This window comes from Actinia tenebrosa, unplaced genomic scaffold (assembly GCF_029948245.1).
Source record: "Actinia tenebrosa isolate PJP-AT-01 unplaced genomic scaffold, QUT_ActTen_1.0 PGA_scaffold10__47_contigs__length_13832649, whole genome shotgun sequence".
Lineage (NCBI taxonomy): Eukaryota > Metazoa > Cnidaria > Anthozoa > Actiniaria > Actiniidae > Actinia > Actinia tenebrosa.
Window position 1 is genome coordinate 5,514,141 of NW_028292570.1, and position 16,933 is coordinate 5,531,073.

General features: G+C 37.6%; 4 protein-coding genes and 2 pseudogenes across 4 annotated transcripts in view; 3 read left to right on the plus strand and 3 right to left on the minus strand.

Moving 5' to 3' along the window:
- Nucleotides 1-1,137: 1,137 nt before the first annotated feature.
- LOC148912848 (uncharacterized) lies at nucleotides 1,138-2,266 on the minus strand (annotated as a pseudogene).
- A 1,242-nt stretch (nucleotides 2,267-3,508) lies between these two features.
- On the minus strand, nucleotides 3,509-5,026 carry LOC148912849 (uncharacterized; annotated as a pseudogene).
- Nucleotides 5,027-6,346: 1,320 nt separating this feature from the next.
- Nucleotides 6,347-15,075, plus strand: LOC148912850 (uncharacterized). Its single transcript, XM_089026321.1, has 2 exons — nucleotides 6,347-6,419; nucleotides 14,783-15,075. Exons 1-2 carry the CDS (start codon nucleotides 6,347-6,349, stop codon nucleotides 15,073-15,075), a joined length of 366 nt encoding a protein of 121 aa, XP_088882447.1.
- LOC148912851 (uncharacterized) lies at nucleotides 7,543-10,005 on the plus strand. Its single transcript, XM_089026618.1, has 2 exons — nucleotides 7,543-8,018; nucleotides 8,342-10,005. Exons 1-2 carry the CDS (start codon nucleotides 7,804-7,806, stop codon nucleotides 8,757-8,759), a joined length of 633 nt encoding a protein of 210 aa, XP_088882744.1. The 5' UTR covers nucleotides 7,543-7,803; the 3' UTR covers nucleotides 8,760-10,005.
- Nucleotides 8,941-12,844, minus strand: LOC148912852 (uncharacterized). Its single transcript, XM_089026617.1, has 2 exons — nucleotides 12,332-12,844; nucleotides 8,941-11,921 (listed from the first exon to the last, which is right to left on the minus strand). Exons 1-2 carry the CDS (start codon nucleotides 12,659-12,661, stop codon nucleotides 10,614-10,616), a joined length of 1,638 nt encoding a protein of 545 aa, XP_088882743.1. The 5' UTR covers nucleotides 12,662-12,844; the 3' UTR covers nucleotides 8,941-10,613.
- Nucleotides 15,076-15,795: 720 nt separating the features above from the next.
- Nucleotides 15,796-16,933, plus strand: part of LOC116294668 (uncharacterized) — a 1,604-nt gene continuing 466 nt past the window's right edge. The window contains exons 1-3 of the mRNA XM_089027093.1: nucleotides 15,796-15,876; nucleotides 16,016-16,162; nucleotides 16,241-16,933. The exon at nucleotides 16,241-16,933 is cut by the window's right edge and continues 466 nt beyond it. Of these exons, the coding sequence (XP_088883219.1) occupies nucleotides 15,822-15,876; nucleotides 16,016-16,162; nucleotides 16,241-16,794 (756 nt within the window). The 5' untranslated portion in view covers nucleotides 15,796-15,821 and the 3' untranslated portion in view covers nucleotides 16,795-16,933. The remainder of the gene's footprint in view (nucleotides 15,877-16,015; nucleotides 16,163-16,240) is intronic.

A 16,933-nucleotide genomic window follows, 5' to 3' on the forward strand; every position in this document is an offset into this window, starting at 1 on the left:
GCCGCTGTGACGTCACGCTTTATATTCAAACTTTTTTTGCACATTTATCGTATATCCAAACTTTATTTCAATTTACTGGTTTTTTTGTTGTTTTTTTTTGTAATTTATTTTTATACATTTGATTTAAATTTATTATTTTAAGTGAATTTATGTGTGTGAATAATAAAAAAGTCTAAAGGAATATAGGATCATAAGAAGCTGCACTTAAGTCATACCTGTTTTACCTGTAGATTAATACAGTCATACCTGTTTCCCGCGGGCACCTCCAATTATATGGTTCTTTCAGCTAGTGACAAATGGCAGATTATTCAACACCAGGTGTCATTCTCTTGAACAGTACGTCTTTTTGGTTAGTGTTAAATTAAACTCGTTTCTCTACTAGCACTTAGTGTAGCGATTGCAGTGTCATCGGTATGTACGTCTTTTACATAACCCTCTGGCCTGTTGCGCTGATCTCGCCAAGTTTCCTTATTCTTCTTTAGTTGTTTCTTCTTGTGAACATTTCTAGTTAACGTTACTTTCACGTTATTTCTTTTATTATTGATCTTCAACAGAAGCTACATGTAGTCATAGATTTCAGGTACAAAGCACATAAAAAAGTATATAAGATTGTGCTAAGTATTGCAAAAAAAAAAATCCTTTTCATTCATTCCTTTTTGTTAGGAGTTTTTATATGCCTTTCTGCTTTTCACTTTTTCATTCATTCATTTTAATTGGAAAATTAAACGAGACTTACCTGTAAGTTGAAGTTTGATTGAGATTCTATCACATGACATTGGAAGGAAGGAGATCACATGAGATAGCACAGCGCTTGCGCAAGTCATTCTTTAAAACGATGTTTGTTGCATCAACATAAAATCCAGAAATATATACATTTATATACCCCAGCTGATATAATGTATAAATAGACAAGGGCGGGAAGAGGCGGGCATGTGATCTCCTTCCTTCCAATGTCATGTGATAGAATCTCAATCAAACTTCAACTTACAGGTAAGTCTCGTTTAATTTTCCAATTCTATCACATGACAGGAAGTCAGGTGATCCCATGAGACTTTAAAGCTGTTGATGCATCAAACATTAGTGGCACACATTAAGAGTGTATAAATATGTCTTATAGACCAACGATACAAGATGGTGTAAACACAAAGTGTTGATTTATTAATTTCTACGAAAGAATTACTCGAACTTGAACAACTGTATATGTATATATGTATATATAGGTAGATATGGTTTCAAATCTTCAAAACCACATCCGTGATGCTAGTACTAGATTCAACTGGTTTATTGTAAAATTTGTAAAACGTTTCCGCTGACTTCCAGCCAGCATTAGCCATTATTTGATCTATTGGTACGTTTCCTCTGCTGGCCTTTGATGTCGACGCTGCTCTAGTACTATGTGCTTTATAGACGTTAGTATCGACGCCACTTTTATCAAGGACAGTCTTTGTCCATCTGGAGATCGTGTCTCTAGATACGGGCTTAAACGGTTTCACATAGCTGATGAATAACTTGGTTTCGCTTCCTCTAAGCTGCTTAGTTTTGTTTATGTATTCCTTAAGACATGCTAAAGGACAATTATTTGGGTAAATGTCATAGGCACTGGTTTCCTGGTTTACTGGTTTTTGTATGGTCGAGTACATGAAAAACATATTTGTCCTCTGAAGTAACTAGATTGTTTATGTCCAGTAAATGAATTGTCTGACCTCTTTGGCTTGATACTAGTAACAATAACATAAGTAATTTAAGTGTCAAATCCTTAAGTGTTAATGATTCATAAGGGTAGAGTCCTGACAGATAACGTAAACCGATTGACACATCCCATATTTCTGTGTATTTAGGCGTGGGTTTACGCAACTCAAAAATTCCTTTCATAAATCTGGTAACAATTGGGTTGTTACCGAAGTCTTTTATATTAACTACGGTAGACAAAGCGGAGCGTGCAGTGTTAAGCGTTGAGTAACTGACGCCCTCTTGATAAAGTTTCATGAGGAATTTAAGAGTGTCGTTTACCGTTGGTGAATGGTAATTAACCTTTCCTTGATTACAAAACGCCATCCACCTCCGGAGGTACGTGTTGTACTGTTTTTGAGTGGATGGTCTCCAAGAGGCCAAGAGCACTTCGGTAACGTTTGCTGGAATGCCCAAGTTTCCATAGTGTTCCCTGACAAGGGACATACCATCAGGCATAGTTTCCGACACAGTGGATGTGGTTCGTTGCGTGACGGGTGTCGCAGTAGGTCCATTCTCGGAGCGTACATCCACGGTTGTCGGTATAACTGCTGCAGTAGTGTTGGGAACCATGTCTGAGTTGGCCATAATGGAGCAATCAGTATTCCATGAGCTTTGTCTTGTGTTATCTTGGATAGGCATTTCGGGATTAGGCTGAATGGAGGAAAGGCATAAAATTCATAATTATTCCAATTAAGTGAAAACGCATCTACATGGCTACTGCCAGGGTCTGGCTTCCACGAGCAATATACGTCAAGCATATTGTTTAGCCGGCTAGCAAACATATCAATGTTAACTGTAGGGAACAATTCGATAATCTCGTTGAAACATTGTTCGTTAATCCGCCACTCATGTTTGTCATTAAACTTTCGCGACTTTTCGTCCGCTTCGATGTTGAGTTTTCCTGCGATATGCACCGCAGAAACCCACAGGTTCCTAGCGATACACCAATCCCACACTTTAATGGCAAGGGAGTTAAGAACAACAGATTTAGAACCTCCCATATTATTAATGTAGGATACTGCTGTGGTGTTATCGACAAAGATACGTACATGTTGATTGTTTAAGTTAGAGCAAAAGCATTTCAGTGCAAAAAAGGCCGCCTTTAATTCCAGAACGTTGATGTGCAGCGTGGCCTCAGAGGACATCCATCGCCCTCCCGCTTTTTGCTCTCCGTATATAGCACCCCAACCAAGGTTAGAAGCATCCGATTTAATAACAATGTCAGGATTGTCCCGCACAATGTCACGTTTGAGATTTTGTACATTATCTAACCACCATCTTATCTCGGAGACAGCACGCGTTGATAAACTCATGGGCCCGGCATAGTTTCCTTTAGACAGAACAAGGGCAAAATATTTTTCTTGTTCGAGTTCCCTATAGTGTAATGGTCCAAATTCAGCCCCGGGGAAGTTGGAAACGAGTGTTCCTATTAACTCAGCGACTTCTCTAATTGAGGGATTAGGTTTAGCTAAAACCACAGAACAAACAGAGACAATTTTCTCTTTCTTTTCATCAGTAGGCACAACTGTCATCGTGTTCGAGTTTAAAATAAATCCTAGAAAAACCAGTTGTTGCGTTGGTGTAAATACTGATTTGTCGGGGTGTACACAAAACCCCAATGAAGAAAACAGCCGCACAGTGTCAACAACATTGTTATAACATTCTCTGAAACTATCACCTTGCAAATAAGAGTCGTCGATATATGCTGAGGTAACATGCCCCATGCTGCGGAGTGTCGAATAAACTGGCTTTAGTAGCTTAGTAAATAAGCGCGGCGCACTAGCTAACCCATTTGGTAAGCAAGTGTACTGGTAGAACTTGCCATCAAACCAGAATTTTAGATATTTCTGATGCAAACTATAAATAGGTACTGTGTAGTATGCGTCTTTAAGATCTACCGACGCCATGTAACACCCTGGTTTCATAAGTTGGATGGCATGCTCCAATGTATCCATCTTAAAATGATGATACACAACATACTCATTGAATTGTTTTAAATTGAGAATCATACGATGCGTGCCGTCCTTCTTGGGTCGTAAAAATATAGTGGATATAAAGTCATCTGGTTCTTTAGATGTTTCTATAATCACATTCTTCTTAATTAGCTTATCAATTTCCTGTTCAACAATGACATGTTCATTGTGATTGAAGACACTAGGTCTGGCATTAGGTCGAGCAATCATATCACTACCGTTAATCATTTCAATTTTAACCCCTTTGACTATGTTAAGTATAGATGGGTCATTTGTTAATTCAGACCATTGATCAAGGTATTCAGTTAGCCTCCCCGCTGTAAACTCAGCAGGTTTAAGTAACCATGATAATATGTCCTTGTCTATATCATAGCACATATGGACATCAGGGCATACCTTTATTGGCGTTGGTTGCTTGTCCCCTCCTTTTTCTTCCTGTATTTGGAGGGATGGCCTCTGTCTAAAAAAGAACTGTTTTTACTTCTGCCATACGGCTGGAATCGGCGATTCCCTTAGTAGCCATAGCTCTGGTGGCCGCCATGATGACCCCCACGTGTTGTTGTAGACGTGGGACGAACCCTCTTTGTCAGCTTGTTTGCCTCGGCGATGTCTTTGGTTATTTTGGACAAGTCGCCAAAGAGAAATTCCGAATCACCATCCCCTGCGGGTGAAACATTACAGAGAGACGCGTAATCCTTGTGGAGCTCTTTTTTCATGGCCATTCTCCTTGATAGGTTGACCTCATGATTAAACTGTAAGCCCATGGCTACACTGTCGGTGATGATCTTTAACAGATCCCGGTCACCAGGATACTTTTTCATCACCAGATCTGCCGCTTTGATGGATGCCATGGTGGATCCCATCAAAATGCCTTGCGACTTTTGTGATTTTGAGTCCTGCGATCGCATGCTGGACGACAACTGGTTCCAAACTAGTGGATTAACCTTAGGGACCCGTAGGTCCTTTATGTTTTCTGGACGAACATATTTGTCCATTTTTTCCTTCAGCTTTTCTTCGCTCATCTTTGACTTGACAAGGGTATTGAATATGCCCGCCAGTCCCTCATGAATAGCAGGATCCGTCTTTTCGTTTACATTTAGATCGGCTGCTATGTCCTGTAAGACATCGGGTTCTGGCGTTTTTACCCCATTCTGACTGTCGATGAGTGTCTGTAGGGCTTCGTCGACTATATCACCATGTCCCGCTTCATGATCATGGCGACTGGACTCCTGGTCACTGTCCTCTTCGGCTTCTCCTGAACAGAAAGAAGCGAAGTTTTGGTTCATTGCTTGCATCTGTCCAAGCAATGCGGCAAACATGCCATTCACATCATGATCACCATTAGGTGGCGTGTCTCTGGCCGCCACAATCGAGCCTTCACCGGCCTCGTCGCCCATATTGTACCAGTGTACGTCGGTTCCTAACCACGTTAGGACCTTACAACAACGTTTAGGTATCAACTACGTTGATCCCAGCTGGATTTCTTGCTAGACTAACTGCGTTAGACTAATCCAGAATCGTTTGAAGACTTTAACAAAAATTATAAGAACAACTTGCTTTGAACGCAATCCGTGCAATGACTTGCGCAAGCGCTGTGCTATCTCATGGGATCACCTGACTTCCTGTCATGTGATAGAATTGCTTTTCATAAATAAGTAGCATATCTAAACACGATGTAATCAACAGTAGAAAATACATTAGTAATAAAATATGCCAATAAATATATCTATAAAAATTGAGATTGCTGTATGGACTTAGAATTCTTAACCTTATGCGGTAGATTATTCCATAAGTAAGCTTAAGATCAGATAACCGGTTAGCGGCAAAGCAAGGTAAAGCAAGCTTTAAGTTTGAATCTCTCCTGTAGTAACATGTTTTAAATTGATGAAAAAGATTTCGCAAGTACTGCGGGGCTTGGTTGACTAAGAAATTTAACATTAAAATGGCTTTTTGTTTCTAACGTCTCACCGAGAGATCATTTCTTAATTTGTTTATATTTATATTTATAATTTTTTTTTTGTGGTTTTGCTTTCACGTTTTTCAGTTTCCCCTTTTCTTACGTTTAAAATCAGGAAGATATTTCTTTAGTTTTTTTCTTTTCTTTTCCTTTTTCTTTTTCTTTTTTCTTTTTTCTTTTGACAATCTTATTTAAAACAGTTAGGTTTAGGCTTTTCGTTTTGTATGCTAATAGACGTTAAATTATTAAGTAATGAATGTACTTATCATAGGCTAAAGGCACGAATATTGTATATTGCTCATGAAACCGATGTCTAGAGTGTAAGTTCATCATCGTAGTAAAACTATTGCTCAGGTATATTAAGGCCTGGGTATGGAAGGGCTGCTCAAATTTAAGGCTTAAAACAGAAGGGGTGGGCAAACTTTTTATTCTTTCAAGATATGGGATTGAAACCTGTAAAATCCATTTTAAAATTAACTGCAAATAAGGAGTTCAGGATGTCTCCATGGTGACGGATTATTTCCCGTTTTTTTCTTCATTAATTTTTGATTAATTTTTAATTAAATTTTCTTCATGATTTGTTGAGAGATCTCTTCTGCTCATCTCGGAAAATAACGTCATAAGAGGAGAGAGAGAGCGAGAGCGAGAGCGAGAGCGAGAGAGCAACTTCTGAGAAGGAAAAGACATGGCGTGCATAAAACAAGCAATATTTATAAAAGATATGTTCTTGATTTTCTTGCAGATAGCTGTTATCAAAGGTAAGACTACACAGAAAAGTAAGGTCAGAAATAAGCTATTATAAACTAAAGGCTAAGGCTTAAAAAAAACCCTGATTATCCTAGCCTAAAGACCTGACTATAATACCTAATTACAGTTAAAGAATTCAGAGGTTTCCTATATATCGAGTGTTTAGGTTCTAAATAGGTTCTTATACCGCACCTATTTCAATAAACGTTGTCATCGCCAAAAGCGACATGGACATGTTTGTTGTTTGTTGTGTTCCCCACAAAGGAAATTTTCCATTGCTAACACAGCCAATTCCATCATAAGCGAACATCTCATAACACAAACAAATATACGGCAGCACTCATTAGCCTTCAGTTAAACTAATAATTAGTTGTATATCAGTAACCTGCTGTTTCCAACAGGGCAACATGGCCTTTAGCCATAAGGACAGCTTTACGTATTTTTAAATACTTAAAAGCTCAATATTTTGTAAACACGTTCTTTTTAAGCCAAATATCAAATGCGACCAAAATTTATTAAATGCGCGTATTTGAGATAATATATATTTAGGCACTGCCTAAAAGCGGAGCTCCCGATAAGGAAGTCACAGGGAGAACAATTTGAATGAAACTGAAAGGTAAAAATAAAATCGGGGAAAAAAACTTCAATTATTTTTTATTCGAGATGAAGATAATTTCTCGCATAATAAAAACCATGCAGTGAAATGGAATCAAAATGCACTACATTGTTTGTTTTTTGTTTGTTTGTTGTTATTGTTGTTGTTGTTCTTTTGTTGTTGTTGTTGTTTTTTTGCGCGAGCACACGCTTTAGGAATTTTGTACACAACTCATCACCACCCCCCAGGGGCTAGTTTTGTTCTTGGAAGAGTCTTCGACAAAATGTTTCCAAGGCCGACAGTTTTAGGCTTTGATTCTCTTTTTCTTAAAAAAAAAAAACGAAAGATAACTACAGATAATCCAATACAATATCAGGTTTAGTGAAATTTACCTCGGATGTCTTTCACTGAAATCGAAAATCTGGAGATTTAGGACAAATCAAGACAGACTTGAAAAACTGGTTAAGGTGAGCAGAAAATATGCTTGCTTAAAGGACAACTGACCCTCCAAAATGACCCATTTTTAAGAGGAACTACATCATTTGAGAAGTCCAAAAATCCAGTTTTTAAAGGGGATAGAGCATCCATTTTTCTAAAACAATTTTTTGAAAACATCGCATATATCGCTCTGGTGGCCGCCATCTTGCGCTTTTATCGCGGGCTCAGAAAAATAGCGTAATGACGTCACAACGTCACAAGAGTTCAAGCTTCCAGTTGTTTGCCTGACTTCTTCCTCAGTTTCTTATACGTTTTACTCAATATTTTGCGAAAAAATACAACTTGGTCATCAAATTAAAGGCATGTCAGAATCTAATTCTTCTTCCGAAGGCTCGGACAGCTCGGGAGACGATTTCGCTCAAGAATTTTTCGGAATGGACGACGAATTTGGTTTACGGCCATATCAGTTTGAACCAGAAATAGAAATCTCCTCAGATGAAGAGTTCAGAGAAGGATCTGACAGTGACATTATTGAAGACGATGAACAAGAGAACAATCGACTTACAAATTCAGATTGGTAAGTCGTACCTCTGTCTTATCACAAAACTGAACTACATATCCATTTTATATAAAATCGTATCTTGCCACTCGTGTTCTTGCAATCTGTTCTTTAGATATTGGTATGCATGAATCCAGTTTGCGACCAAAAGCAATACCAACTTTCACAATTTTAATTAAAAACATGTTTAAAAACATCGCTTGATAGTCAATAAGTTATATACTGCAGGATATAGATACAGGGATATAGTTGTGTCACAAGTTGTGTATGTATATTCTCACTTGGGACAATCGTTGATAATGTTCAAAGATACTAAGAATTGTTTTATTTCTGTTAAATAGGTGTACCTGTGGTAGCTGCCAAATTATGGATTCAATATCTGAATGCATTTGTTGCCAAGAAATCGAAAAAGTGGTTGCAACATGCCAGTCTGTTGTTGAAGATGGAGATGCTGATGAACCACCACCATGCATTACTCAACATCCTGGATTCTTACCTGTTTGTGCCAATAAGTATGTTCTTCGAACCGCATGGGCTCAGTACAAACAGCAGTACAGTAATGCGTATGAAGGCCCAGAGCACAAGCAGTACAGACACATTGCATATAGGCAACTAGCAAGATGGTGCTGGGGAGTTCTTGGAAAGGAAGTTCGGGTTGTTCTGCCCTCTTGTGCTGTCATGTGCATCAGAGCACACTTCCCTCCCCCTGGACTAGAGGAGGACTTTGAATTTGAAGGTTTTCACTATGCAGATGATTAGCTTGGCCTAAAGTTACATGGAGTTATTATATACATTTTATTTATTCCTTACTTCATTTCATATACACAGAGTGGATTTTTTTCTATCAGGATTTCTGAATTGATAAATTGAAAAGGAAAACATGGAAAGGCTGAGACCAAAATGTATAAGATTAGTCATGAATTTATTTTTAGATGAAGTACATATAGAAAGTTGTTTATATAAATGTTTTCTAGGTTTTGCATATTTTATTATTTAAAAACAACTACACCTAGACAAAATATCCAGCTGAATAGAGAACCTAGTGTACAAAGCACTAGTGGACAAAATCATGAGCTAACCAAGCAAATTTTGCAGTTATACTAGACATGGATAACCAATATTTCCTGGGCACCAATTTGTCTGAAAACAAGGCTAGTCAGTATTGTTTATAAAGAATTTGCCTTGAAGTAGCATGCTATAATGGATTCAAAAATTGTGCTAAATGAAAAAAATATTCTCTTGGTGATAGAATCCCACCCCATCTTAGAATCTCGGTACTGACTAGTCTCATTGTCAGACAAATTGGCACTAGGAAATCTTGGCATCCAGGCTTGTCAGCCATTTATGGCTCATATATTTTTTTTCCAGGCAAATAGGCCCTTTGCAGCTCAGTAATCATGTGCTGATTAATTCACTGAGAGCAAATGAATGAACATCTTGATTCCCATGAGTGAAAGCGAAAGTCACTATTCAGCTGGAATTTTTTCTATACTACATTCATACTGGGAGAGACCCCATATATAATGGAGCGTAGATAGTTAAAGAAAAGACCTCTTTTAAGATTTCATTTAAAAGTCAATCGTTTCCTAAGTGGTAATGATATTTTAATAAAATTTCCATCTGAACATCTAAAAACTGCAAACTTATCTACCACTTTAATCAGGTCCCCTTCACATTAATTACATATTTTGTTTATAGCAGTTTTACTTGGGTCTGTCATGTACCTTCCCATTTGTAGAAGCATTGTAATTATTACCAGTAATGAACACAACTGTTCAAAGATGAGGGGGATTGGGACGACAGGCTTACTTGACAGTTCTTTCAAAACAGCTATTCACTAGAGTACAATCACTAAAAGAGTGCCAATGATGCTTTGCATTATTTTCTACTAAATAGTGTTAATTAAAAATAGGAAATGGTTAGAATTAGCATCACTTAACACTACACATTTTAGTGTTTTTAGTCTCTACTACATTCCATTTAAATTAATTACCTAGAAAATCTTGACCGGTGTCGTTCAATCAATTCCTGTTTGTCTGGGGCAGGAACACTAGCAATGTTTCTTGGTAATTCAACCTCTTCAATTGGGTCAACCCCTGCAGCCTCCATGCCACCCTCACAAATTTCAAGTACTTTCAGTTGTAGCTCAGGGAGGAAAGCATAGCTTTTTCTTTGTAAGACTGGCTTAACAACCCAGCGCTTGTGCATCTTAGGGAAGCACTTGCGATAACGAGCTTCTCCACTCCTTGGGCCTTTTTGAACAATTGCTTGAATTCTAGCTGTATTGAAATTGTTGTCAATGGCAGCAAGTTGAGTACGAGCAACCATTCCCTTGTAAGAGAAGTGCTCTCTTTTTGAGCAATACTTCAGCATCATCGAATGATAAACTTCAAGCCCTCCTGTGTGACAAAAGTCGGTCAATCTTGCCAAGTCATTAAGTAACTTTGGTTGAAGGACAACCTCTTCTAGGGCCACATGAGCTGGTGACCCCGGCTTGATCCAGTGTGTGGTGCGCACTTGTCTGCGGGTTAGGGGAGGATGGGCACACTTTTTGAATACCTCTGCATCCTTCCAGGAATGCTTGTTCACGCAATGGTGAACAACAGATTTCCACTACTCTCTCAAAAGTTGTACATCCCCATTACATGTAGCAGCACACCACCAAAGATGGTTTGAAATGGATTGTATCCAGGGTGCCAGCTCTTGGTTTTTCTTCAATTTTGCTTTCTTGTTCAGCTTTTTTACAATTGACTTGGAAAGATGCCACATATCATACTGGTGTTTGATGTGGCTAAAATCTTTTGCCATAGTGCTGGTGATGGATGTGTGTCTGTCAGTTGTGATACATTTTATACTGACCGTGTCTTCTAAAGTGTTCAAACACCTTAGAAACCCCTCTTTCTCCATAGCATTGGAGCTGGTTACTTCAGAGACTTGAACAATGCTGAAGGTGGCAATTTTCCCTGTGCTTGTCTCCATCATAGTATATGTGCCATATTTAGCACTATGGCCAGGACTGTCACTTCGGCCATCACCATTGAGATTTACTATGTCCTTATTTGACAGCTCTTCAATTACAGCAGCCTCCTCTCTCTTCCAAGCATCATTAACAACAGGAAATAGGTAACGTTCCTGATGTCTGTAAAAGACCCTCTCACTCAGAAATTTTAGGCCAAGACAGGATGCAAAGTTTTGAAGTCTGGTAAAAGTATTACCAGTAAATAATATTGATGAGGAAATCAACAAGTTCCCAATAGCTAAGCGATTTAACATTGGCTGTGAGTACCATGTCAAAGCATGATGTTTCATACATATAGTTGTCACAATAAGTAGGCTGCCTTGACATACAAAGTTGACATCAGCGACAGGTGCTCCACAGCTTCTACAAAACTTGAATAACTGCTGCAAACAAGAGTTAAATACCAAATATTTAGGTTCTTTGATATGGTTTTCAAGAGTTTTATTGCAGTCTTTGTTTTCTGGCTCTAATTCACTGTCCGCTGTTGAAACTGTCTCTTGCGATGAAACAATGAAACCATGATCATCGTCACTTAGTGGGAGTCCCTCTTCCTCTGAAAACAAAGACTTTTCTGACTTTTGTGGAGACACTGTTGGCATTGACTTTACTGGTGAGGGGTGATAGCTAGTACTGTAGCTGTGGTCGTGGAAGCTCACACTGAGTATTTCATCTCTACTGATGTTTGGTGAAGGGGAGGGATTGTAAACTGTTGTTGTGTCGGCATCTTTATAGTATCCAGGCTCTGTCTGAGTTGATACAGTGGATGTTACAACATATCTACAACCAAGGCAACACTGAACACCAATCTCCTTACAAAGTGGTTCAGGAGAGAACTCTGGTGTTTCCATACTTGGTGGATCTTCACACGAGGGATTTATTGTGGCACATAGCTGCTCCACATTCTTTGAAAATACAAAAATAAACAATGTTTTCAACAATACTATAAACCATTCTTCGAGGCCTACTTTACCTTAAATAATACAAAATAAACATATTAACCAACAATGCTATAAATTATTCTTCCGTGGTCATTTATCCAAGCAAATTTGGAATATTACGGCAACATTGTTATGGTTTACGAATAGATATCAAATGTAAACTAAACACGTGCAAATAACCATTTTGAAAATTTCAAGTATCGATCAAATATTACTAGCTATACTTATGATTTTAAGCAACATTTCATCTATGAAAGCATAAATAGCTAATGATTGATGACTCGCTTCGGTATGCATTAATAAGTCTTTTTCATGAGTGATTATTTCGAAAAACAATGTAAACTATGTTATGTATAAATGACATGTTATCTCACCTCTTCGTTTTGTTTGCGTTTGAGCCGGTTCTCTGATGTAGCTCTTCTTTTAGCTGGCTTGCAAAAATTGAATACTGACGGAACAGCATCGCTCTTTAATCTCCTCTTCCTTTTTATCCCGGTTAACTGCTCCATCAGATCCACTTCAAAGCATGAATCCTCGAAGTGATCGCTGCAAACGTAGCAGTTCTTCAAAGGCGGCAGGTTCTCTCTCTTTATCCGCGCTATCCATGCCTTCTGAAGAGCTATTTTGTTAGGAATTTTGTGGTAGCTAACAGACTCAGTTTTGGAAGAATGGTTGGTGCATTCTGGCACACAACAATGGACCATCTGGATTAAGAAACTTACTCTAACTTAGACTATTAAAAGATCGACTAGCACTCGAAATATACAAACTCAACAAGTTTGGAATGCAAGCTTCACGTTGTGACGTCACGGCATTAATGCGGTAATTTATTGCGGGCTCAAATATGGCGCTCTTCTATTGCTATTTTTCGCGAATTGATTATTTCTTTTCGGCGACATAGAAGCTGTATCAGAGTTCAAAGTTGAATTTATGTGATCTATGTACGTTGTAGTTTTATATGAAAAACGGCAATTTTTGGGGTCAGTTGTCCTTTAATTACGTCTTTTACAGAACGAGACGAAGTTTAAATTCAGTTAAACTTGACAAGAACAACTGAGACAAAATAGAAAATAATGCAAAAGGCAATGCAAAATACAAAATGATGAATTTCTCGTCAGTAAATTGGCGTTTGTAAATGTTTTTGAATATATTTTTAGCTTTCTCAAGTGAAAGTCTTGGTCTATACAATAGCATCTCTCAACAACACAAATTTAAGCTCATTTTTATAATCATACTTGCTCGAACAACTTAATAAACAGTTGAATATATGGTGTAAATTTATATTTCATTCAATAATTAGATAAATTATCTGTAGAAAGATATAAAATTATCAAATGAAAGTCTTCTTTGTTTTGCCGATGGGACCCGCGATAGCAGGCGAACAAAGCTGCATTTTTCTTGAACGAAAAACATACGATAGTTGGTTAAAAACAACCGAATTGTTAAAGATTTACAAAGCTTAATAAAGGACGAATATTTTTTGTAATATGCTCTTCGTGTTATATTCCATCCAGCATTAAAATAAATTAAGCTTATCTATAGAAATATAAAAAGTTTCGAGAGAAAGTCTTTGATTTGTCGATTAGTCGAGAAAAATGCTTGTCAAAAAAAATATATATATATATACGATTGCTTGCTAAAAAACACACACCTGAATTCTTGAAGAACACTTCTTGATCCATCTTTGACTACATGAAAGTTTTTTTTAAATCGTTTTTGGTCTCCAACTTGTCCTAAAGCGATTTTTTTTGTGCATTTGAGAGCCGCATTTGTGAGTACCACTCAGCAAGGGGAAAAAATATATGAAGAATTAATTTTTTTAACGTTTTCCGTTGTGTTGACGGGAAGAAACTCAATGAGACTAAACAGAACGGTTGTACTTTTATGTTTTCTGGCTAAGATTCATATTTCTAACTCAAGGGACATACTTGATATTCCAATTTAAAAGGAAACTACGTTGTTCGGCCGCCGTCAGAACGAAGATATCCTAGTTCCCAACGTACCTCTCGGTCTCAGATTACAAATTTCAGATATCTCCGACCTGCAACCTTTTCTCGAAAATAGTTGCATACCTGCTGTGTTCAGTTATTCCTTATATTTCTTTCTATTTGTTGTAATTTCTCGTTAGCTAGTTATTATACACTCTAGAGATCTAGTAATGTATTAGTTTAATTTAACTCCCTTATTTTGTGCATAAAATTGGAAACCAGTTAGTTAATGTCCGTACTCAAATTGCCTACTCTCGTTAAAAATACTTTGTAGCTATGTATGTAAGAATTCTGACACTTTTCAAAGTTTTTTACCTAATCTTGTAGCTTTATAGCAAATATTTTTAATCGTACCCTGGTCTCATTTCGTGGACGAAATAGGAAACCAGTTAGTTAATGTTCGTACTGAAATTGCCCACTCTCGTTAAAAAACACTTTGTAGCTATGTATGTAGGAATTCTGACACTTTTCAAAGTTTTTCCCCTAATCTGGTAGCTTTATAGCAAATAATTTAAATCGTTGGTAGTTTGATCGATTAAATTAATAAGACTAGCTTCTCTTTAACAGAGTAAAGCCATATTCTATTGATCACATTCAAACATGAAAAACGAACTCATAATTTGTTTTGTCTGCTTAGGGCTTCCAGTGGTTCCAACTACGCGCGCGAAATCGTAAAGTTTGCGGTCGTGACAAATGGTTTTGCAAAAAGTATAACGCAAAAATAATGGATATTTTAAAATAATGTTTTACGTATTAGCGAGAAAAAATGTGAATGTCTTTTTTTTTTTTTTTGTTTTTATCTTTTTTTTAATCTTTTTCTTTTTTCATTTTTTTAAGGACAAACATGCAATGATTCAGAGTTTACGAAAGAGAAGCCTGGCAGCTACCTCCGAAGTCACGTCAAAGAAACCTTTCAAACGGAAACAGCCTCACTGTGCCGAGTCATGTGCTACCTTGATGGCGTATGCATGTCCTATAACTATCATCAAACATCCGGCCATTGTGAAATCAATGATTCTGACCACCTTCAGTATCCCAAGGACCTGGTCAAAAAAACTGGATTTACGTATGTTGGAACAAAGGTAACTCTTCCACAATGTATTATGCTATCAATTGAACTAATTTGCTAGGGGGAAAGAAATTTGTTAAGAATCGTTTTGTATGAATTTACTTACCATATTTAATGATGTGACTCTACATATGGATTGATCATTCTACTGTCTTCCTTTTGCGAGTTTCAAATTATTTTGTCGACTTTTAAAGTCTCTATGAGATGAGCTACCTCTTTCTTAGATTACGGATGTTTTAGCAGAAGGCGTAAATCAGTTGATTACATTAGTGCGCGTCCTTCAGAACTAGAGTTTCGACTAGTTTCGATCCTCAGAAGCTCGACGACTGCTTTAGCTGTAAATACCCGTAATAAGAAGCTGGTAATAAGGAGGACTGATAGCTTGAGGGGGTAAAGGGAGCACCTTGGAGCACTTTATATATGAGTCGGGAGATTTGGGCAGACACTCCCCGCTCTATAGAAGTAACATAAATTACTTTTAACTTTCTACCTTTTAAGGTAAAGGACACTACTTGTTAACGTGTTTAGTTGCTGTTCTGTTCTCTCGTTTGGCGCGAGTGTTCTCAACACGAATCTCAACATGTGTTTCACTTAAATTAACGAGTGATCTTTTTGTTTTCTAGCAGTGGTTGTTAGTTTGGTCGGTAGGTTAATTTGTTTAGGTTGGTTATATATTTGGCTTGCTGATCTTATGTCCCGCAGGTTGGCTAATTGTGTAGTGCTTTTCAGTATACTACATTCTAGTTTATTGAAGGACATTATTTTCATTTTGTCTAGAATGTCTGCGCAAGTAAGCCTTGCCCTGCAATGGATATCTGCCAGACGGGTGTAAATTCAAGGGAGTACACATGCATTAAGATAGGTGAGTGAGCTAGAAAAAAGATTATCCACGACAATAAAAACAACAGCAACAAAACAACAGCAACAATAACAATAACAACAACAAAGACAATAACAATATCTCTATATTTCATATACTTTCATGTCATTCAATTTAATAGTTACCCTGGGTAGCAAAGAACGCCCTGCCAAGTCTTGTTTACACATTCTGGCCAATGGCTTTTCATATGGATCTGGTGTTTACGTACTCGATCCGGCCAACACAGGGAAACCAATCGAAGCATACTGTGACATGACAACTGATGGAGGTAAAGGACTTGATTCTGTTAACCACTTTCTAATGCTTCATTAAGCTAACAATACACTTAACTGTGGCATACCTATAGGTGGCTGGACCAAAATCAAACGACTCTACTTGAAAAACCCGTCTTCACTAGAAATAAAGGATTACAACACCTATCGTATCATTGGCCAGTACAACAACAACGACAGAAGTGTCCTCCCAACTTCAAAGGCTTTGTTGGATATTCACCAAAAGATGGGGTTCCATCAAATCCATTTCTATTGTTACAAGAAATCAGTAGGTAGAGTCGTGAGCATCATGACCAAAAACGATACCGCTGGCCAACATGTTATACATTTTTTCATGACTCTAGGAGAGGTCTCATCAGTTTTTCCCACTGCATGTGGCTCGTTTGATCGACTGCCCGAGGACACGTCTATTCTGGCCCAAAACTGTTCTCTTTGGGGTAAAATAAACAGCACTACCATTCAAGTCGACACATGGGGTTCACATGACCATAGATGGAAAAGACGTCTTAGTAATTATCCATTTGGAATTGAAGGCAGCATGAAATTTTCATCACATAACAACGGTAGTTGCGATGATATCGGAGAACCAATGAATATAAATGATACCTGGCAGATTTCAGTTCGCTAAAATCAATTTCTATGACGTCAGTCAGTATATAATATATATAATCATGTTCACTCTTTTACTTTACTTGATAATGATGGCAAGACGTCATCGAAACGTCGTAACTTTTTGTCCCCTAATTTTTAAATTATATTTCTAAAGT

Bases quoted from the DNA above. Each gene is read 5' to 3' on its own strand.
- LOC148912851 (XM_089026618.1), top strand. From the start codon at position 7,804: ATGTCAGAATCTAATTCTTCTTCCGAAGGCTCGGACAGCTCGGGAGAC. The intron at 8,019-8,341 runs GTAAGTCGTACC...TCTGTTAAATAG, and splicing joins CGACTTACAAATTCAGATTG to GTGTACCTGTGGTAGCTGCC.
- LOC148912852 (XM_089026617.1), bottom strand. From the start codon at position 12,661: ATGGTCCATTGTTGTGTGCCAGAATGCACCAACCATTCTTCCAAAACT. The intron at 11,922-12,331 runs GTGAGATAACAT...GTATTTTCAAAG, and splicing joins AACGCAAACAAAACGAAGAG to AATGTGGAGCAGCTATGTGC.
- LOC148912850 (XM_089026321.1), top strand. From the start codon at position 6,347: ATGGCGTGCATAAAACAAGCAATATTTATAAAAGATATGTTCTTGATT. The intron at 6,420-14,782 runs GTAAGACTACAC...CATTTTTTTAAG, and splicing joins GCAGATAGCTGTTATCAAAG to GACAAACATGCAATGATTCA.